Genomic DNA, 6,490 nt, shown 5'->3' on the forward strand with positions numbered 1-6,490 from the left:
CTCTCTCTCTCTCTCTAAAACATCTGTGTTTGTATTTGATGATGTTGAAAATGAATAATCACATGTGAGATTCTGGCCAGACTGGAGTTCACAGAGTAAAATGACCCTGAGCTGAAATGTGGGGCAGAAATGATGTGGGAGGATGAACATAGAGACAAAGGTATTGAAGAAACAGGCATACTGTGTATTCAGGAACACATATTATACTGTACGTCATATCACAGCTAGAAGTTTGAGGACAAATTCAAAAAATTACTTTATTTATTTATTATTATTTTATTACTTTATTAATTGTTACGCTTTGGATAAAAGTGTCAGCTAAATGATTAAATGTAAATGTAAATTATTATTTGAAATAATAATAATAATGGTGATGGGAACTCAGGTTACATATATCATCATAATAATAATAATTTTTAATAAAATTATTTATAAAAATATACAATTGTATTAATAATAAAATGATCAATCTTCAGTATTAAGATTGCAGTTGTAGTCTGTTTTTCATAGCATTGATTATGAAATTGAATAATCAATTGTATTAACAACCAATGTGCATTGCATTTGTTTCTGACACAAAATATTTTGTAAAAGTCAATATTCTATTTATTAACAGTAATTCTAGTAATTATATATATATAAACAAATGTAGTATGAATTTATTTCTGGACACAAAAAAATGAAAACATTCAAGAAATATTAATGGCAAGTTTTCGTAAATATTTTGACAATTGTTTATATTCCACTACTGTAAATTGGCACAGTAATACAGTAGCAGTATATTTAATCGTTATTAATCATTATCGTTATTAGAATATAGCGTGTGTGTGTGTGTGTGTGTGTGTGTGTGTGTGTGTGTGTGTGTGTGTGTGAATATATATATATAAATAAGCAAAACCTCCAGAGCAAATTTATGCATGAATTTTGATTTATGAATGTTAAGTGTTTATTCCTTTACCTGCGTTTATTCACGTCCTTCATTTCGGCAGTGTTTGTAATGCGTGTTAAACACAAACTATGTGCTAGCTGGCATGATTTGGTGGTATATTTCCACTCTTTAATTGCCCCTCAGAGCAGCGCCGTCGCCTCGATCTGCCCCCACCTCGCGCACGACCCGCTGACAGACACGGAGCGACAGGTGCGACGGTGGAGCAGGTGCCAATATGCAAATGAGCAGGACGGCTCAAACGCTGATTGGTTCCCCGAGAGCGGCCTTTTTGGCAAGCGACTCACGTCTACGCCACGCAAAGCCGGGCCGCCTATATAACGAAGGCGAAAGAGCAGTCCATCAATGAAATAGTAAAGAGAGGGAGAGAGGAGAGAGAGACCGAAAGCATTCCCGACTGTAATCAAAGGAAGCGATTCCTTTGCTAGTGTCCTACCGTGAAGACCAAGATCAGAAAGGATCAGAATGAAGTTTATTATTGGAATAGGAGGGTGAGTAATCCACAAGATCCACCTATTGAGCTTCTATTGTACGATATCAGCGTTTAATAAATGTGTACTCTGTCTTTTACAGTGTGACCAATGGAGGCAAGACGACTTTGACGGGAAGACTCATAAAGAACTTACCAAACTGTTGTGTTGTACATCAAGATGATTTTTTCAAGGTATGGAGAGATTCCACAATTTTAACTTAAACTTGTCAGCTTAAAGTATTTACTTCTTCATATATACTGTGGCCCCTTTAAGAAGTATTTAGACATTTAAGCCAAACTTAAGAATGTATGAATGTTGTTGCATTATAGATAACAAAACCATCTAATACAATCCATTTAATGCATTTTAAGTTCGATTAAAGTGTCTAAATACTTAATGTTATTAATGCCACAGCATTTCCAAGGAACAGAAAAGGTAAAGACGTTTAGGACTTAGTCATTTGTTGTATTTATGGATCCATTGTCCATATTGTGGTTCATGAACCCTATGCTGGTGTTCTCCTGGACAGCCAACCTCAAACACCCAACAAATGAGTCTAGCAGGCATTCTAATTCCCCTAATATGATTCTCTTGCTCATGCATTTATCATTCTGTGGCATGTGAGAGGATCTGGCAACCTTCACACCACCATTCGCTCTCCGAGCGCCCATATCGATATATTTAATAACCCCTCTTAAGTGCATCACACACACATTCCTAACTGTCATTGGAGGCTCTTCTCTCAAGAGCATGCTGATAGAGATAATTGCATTGCATTGCAACCAAATTAAAAGTTGAAATTGAAGATGATTTTAGAGGCCTAGCCTGAGGCCTTGGCGTCACATGTCCAGGTGGGACCAGCACTGCCTGAGCGATCCACACCTTTTTGTTTTATTGGTCACTGTTATTGCAGCCCCAAGATCAAATAGAGCTCGGGGAGGACGGCTTTAAACAATGGGATGGTAAGAATGGCTTTCGCTGTGGGAAGAGAAACAGTAACGTATTCCCACCTTTCCATAAACATTCTGCATTATTGTAACATAATCCTAAAACCCAGCAAAACTATTTTTCTTGCATTGCACGTCAAAAGTCTGGACACACTTAATGACTGAAATGTGCTTTGTAGGTGAATAGAAATGACCTGTGAATGAATCTGGAGCAGATAGTGAAGGAAAACCATCATTATACGTGTTCCTCCTTCGTTAGTGTTTCACAGCATCGCAAGATGAACATCTAGAGTGAGAGCAGCTGCTAGACAAAGAAGATGTTCTTCCATTTAAAAACCATTTTATTATTCTAAAATAGCTGTAATAAAAAAATAAGTGTGTCCAAACTTTAGACTGGTAGTGTAAATTTGATTCACAGTCCTATTATATTAATTATTAACATCCCTAAAAAGGAGAAAGGACAATTAGAAGTGATAAAGTCTTTAATGCATTATTTTATTTTTCATTATCCAAGCATGTGAGACACGTCTTGTCTTTTTTGTCTTCTTGTGTAGTGATTACCGCCTTGGACATGGATGCCATGGTGAACACGGTTAAGGGATGGATGGAGAACCCGGTGAAGTTTGCGCGCTCCCACGGCGTGACCGTTTCACCCGCATCTGACGGCTCGGACCCTGAGCGCGAGATCCACATACTCGTTATCGAGGGATTTCTTCTTTATAACTACAAGTAGGCATGTTCTTCCATTTAAAAACCATTTTATTATTCTAAAATAGCTGTAATAAAAAAATAAGTGTGTCCAAACTTTAGACTGGTAGTGTAAATTTGATTCACAGTCCTATTATATTAATTATTAACATCCCTAAAAAGGAGAAAGGACAATTAGAAGTGATAAAGTCTTTAATGCATTATTTTATTTTTCATTATCCAAGCATGTGAGACACGTCTTGTCTTTTTTGTCTTCTTGTGTAGTGATTACCGCCTTGGACATGGATGCCATGGTGAACACGGTTAAGGGATGGATGGAGAACCCGGTGAAGTTTGCGCGCTCCCACGGCGTGACCGTTTCACCCGCATCTGACGGCTCGGACCCTGAGCGCGAGATCCACATACTCATTATAGAGGGATTTCTTCTTTATAACTACAAGTAGGCGTCTTCCAAGTCTAGTTGGTTTTATTCAGCTTAAAGATGTGACAGGTTGATGTTTTCCTCTTGTTTCCACCTCCAGGCCTTTGCTTGACATCTACAGCAAGTGCTACTATGTCACCATTCCATACGGGGAGTGCAAAAGGAGAAGAAGGTGAGAACTGCTTTTGAAGATCAGATGTTTGTAGATGATTCAGTTGCTGGTTTTCGAACAAATCCGTCTCCTTTATTTCAGTATGAGGACGTACACCGTTCCTGACCCTCCTGGTCTGTTTGACGGCCACGTGTGGCCCATGTACTTGAAACACAGGCTAGAGATGGAAAACAGCGGCCAAGATATCCGTAAGTCAACCAATCTAGCATTAAAATGGCATTCTGTAATCTGTAACTCACATGCACGATTCGTATCTGCAGAATATCTGGATGGAATGAGAACAAAAGATGAGCTCTATAACCAAGTTTATGAAGACATTCAGAACTCCCTGTTGAATGTTTTATAGGTAAGATCCTCCGTCCTTTAATATATATATGACTTGCATCATTGTAAAGATGTTTTTCTTATCTATTTTCCCTTATTCTCTTTGCAGCATCTCCGGTTGGAATGAAGATGTGTGTGTATAGAATTGTAAATAGCTTCTACCACTAGACGGATTTTGTAAATAAATACTAACTTATTTTAAAACTGATGGCAAAAGCCTGTAATTTTATATTGCTCTATGTAACTTTGTTTTATTAAAAACAAGCATTACTGTCTGGGATGCCCAGAGACGAACAGTATATGGCAATTATGACTTTGTTTTCATTTCACTGTAACCGAAGCTCTGCCATCTTCAGTCAGAACAGACATCTGTGTTGTGTTTTCATTCTCAACATTGGGACATGCATGGAAAACATTGAACTTTTTATGATTGCAATGTCTGGATTATGATGGAGGAATGTAATGGGAAAAAACTAAATATTTAATCAAATTATTTAATAAAAATGTTGAAATAAAATACAGTAAATATGCATTTCATGCTATGTTATTATTTATTTAATTTCCCAGTATATAAAATGTTATGTCATATTTTGTGTCATTTTCATTCTACATAAAATTATCATTACACCATTTATGCTTATATGTTGTATATTTATTTATGGAAGGCTATTTAATTTAGTCCATAGTAAATTTTTGTGTAATTTCTCAGTTTAGTTTGTTTATTTATGTTCACATGTCACTGTATATTTACTGATCGCAACATTTGATTGTTTATTTAATTATTTCCTGATATATTTATATTTGGCTCCATTATATCCCTTCACTTACTCTATCAAAAACTCCTCTGGCAAAATACTTGTTACAGCAATGTTGGTTCTGGTTTTACATTTATTCAAGCATTTATCCAAAGTTATTGCCGTATAACAGGAAAACAAACACATATACGGCACTCAGACACAAGGTCAGTGTGTTGGTATTTATAGCTTGTATAAAAAGTCAGTAGGCTACTAAACTTTATTGAAGTACATTCAGTGCACACACACAATCAGAACCTTCCCTTCCTTATTTTATCCTCTGAACATCAAGTACTTCAGACTGGATCATGATGCATTTGTGTCTATGGTACAGTGAATTATTTTTTCGTGCCATAATATTAAGTAATATCAATAAACAGAAAGCACTTTAATAATGTTTGATGCATGATATTAAATAGAGGAATGTAAACGGGCGTCATTTGTGATCGTGTTGTGTAACAGTAGACCTCTAATGGCATCTGTTCATACAGACTGGAATCTAATACCAGGTGCGAATGACAAACATGATCGCTGTGAGAGCTTATATGGCTCCAAGGTTATCTCAGTTTTGTCTCATTTTAGTATCAACACTTGTGGCCTTTGCTGATTTCTAGTCCTGCTTTGTGTCTTTACATGTGTTATAGACAACAAATTAAGTTTTTCTTCAAATGTGAATGTATTTCTTATATGCTTTAAAAAATATATATTTATATTTTAAAAATATATTTCAAAAAATGTCCCAAAAATACACTATTAGAAAATATATTTACATAAATACTTCTTGAAACATGTTTTATTTAGGTGTTGTTTTTTTTGTGAAATATTTTTGATGTGATATTGTTGTAAGCAAAAACGTTGATACTTTTATTTATTTATTTATTTTTGGAAAACAACACTCAATATCTTACGTCATTTTGCTTAAGTAAATGTATCTTGATTTAAAAATGTTTAAATATTTGTACTGGACAAACAAGACAAAACTACTGTGTTAGTTACAAATTTGTAAATTTGTCATTTGTAGAAATGGACCGAAGTGAGTCAATAGTTGTCATGCAGTGAGAGTATTAAACTAGATGGAGAATTTTATGAGAAATTAGTTTATATTTAGATCTCTGACTTGAAAATGTGTTGTCTGAGCAAATCTGAGCACATTTTTGAGATCTCTTCTGAAGCAAGAGTCCCTGTTTGCTCTCCATTTGATCTCGTTGCAGTCCTGCAGGTTGTCATACAGATTGTAAAGCATGTCTATGACTGTATTGGATCGGAGGGTATCTGATGATGCATTGTCAGGGGGTCTGGAGCGCGCTTATGTGTGTGAGTCGTTATATTTAGGCGACATGCCTTCAGTGTCAGAAGAGAAGGGCCGCTGTGAGATGTAAATAGATGTGCATGCTCTGATCTCTAACCGGTTCGACCCCGTGTCACACTGTCACACCATCAGTGCCTGGACCACGAGGTCTGGCTGGAGGAAAGGTGAGAATGTCTCCAACGTCATGGTTTGTCACGAAGACCTCAAAAAAGTAGCAGAGCTGCGGCTCAGCTTTTCCTATTTTAGTTGAAATGCAAGTTGATATTCATATGCTTTTCACTCGCAGTTTTAGACATTTAGACTCAAGTGTCACTGAATCATTAACTGCTCTGTGTGAGCTTGCAGGAAGTGATATGTGTGTGTGAGGGACTTTTTCCGGGCTGAATTTGTTGTCAC

At 36.3% G+C, this 6,490-nt stretch overlaps 1 protein-coding gene across 4 annotated transcripts; it reads left to right on the forward strand.

Annotated features, from left to right (window-relative positions):
* The first annotated feature begins 875 nt into the window (after window positions 1–875).
* On the forward strand, window positions 876–4,508 carry LOC107687917 (nicotinamide riboside kinase 2-like). Of its 4 annotated transcripts, none has more exons than XM_016485404.1 (8): window positions 876–1,437; window positions 1,520–1,610; window positions 2,333–2,381; window positions 2,921–3,095; window positions 3,596–3,667; window positions 3,749–3,855; window positions 3,928–4,013; window positions 4,101–4,508. In XM_016485404.1, the coding sequence occupies exons 1-7, from the start codon at window positions 1,412–1,414 to the stop codon at window positions 4,011–4,013; spliced, it is 606 nt and encodes a 201-aa protein (XP_016340890.1). In that variant the 5' UTR covers window positions 876–1,411; the 3' UTR covers window positions 4,101–4,508. The 4 variants fall into 4 exon arrangements, with proteins under 4 accessions (XP_016340890.1, XP_016340892.1, XP_016340889.1 ...); XM_016485406.1 differs by lacking the exon at window positions 2,921–3,095 and adding an exon at window positions 3,339–3,513; XM_016485403.1 differs by having other exon boundaries at window positions 3,749–4,013.
* The last annotated feature ends 1,982 nt before the right edge of the window (window positions 4,509–6,490 follow it).

The sequence above is a fragment of the Sinocyclocheilus anshuiensis genome, unplaced genomic scaffold, assembly GCF_001515605.1.
Source record: "Sinocyclocheilus anshuiensis isolate Anshui unplaced genomic scaffold, SAMN03320099.WGS_v1.1 scaffold293, whole genome shotgun sequence".
Classification (NCBI taxonomy): Eukaryota; Metazoa; Chordata; class Actinopteri; order Cypriniformes; family Cyprinidae; genus Sinocyclocheilus; species Sinocyclocheilus anshuiensis.

Coding starts and splice junctions, on each gene's coding strand:
- LOC107687917 (XM_016485403.1), top strand. CDS start 1,412: ATGAAGTTTATTATTGGAATAGGAGG. Junction 2,382..2,920: donor CGGCTTTAAACAATGGGATG/GTAAGAATGGCT, acceptor CTTCTTGTGTAG/TGATTACCGCCTTGGACATG. Junction 3,668..3,748: donor GAGTGCAAAAGGAGAAGAAG/GTGAGAACTGCT, acceptor CCTTTATTTCAG/TATGAGGACGTACACCGTTC.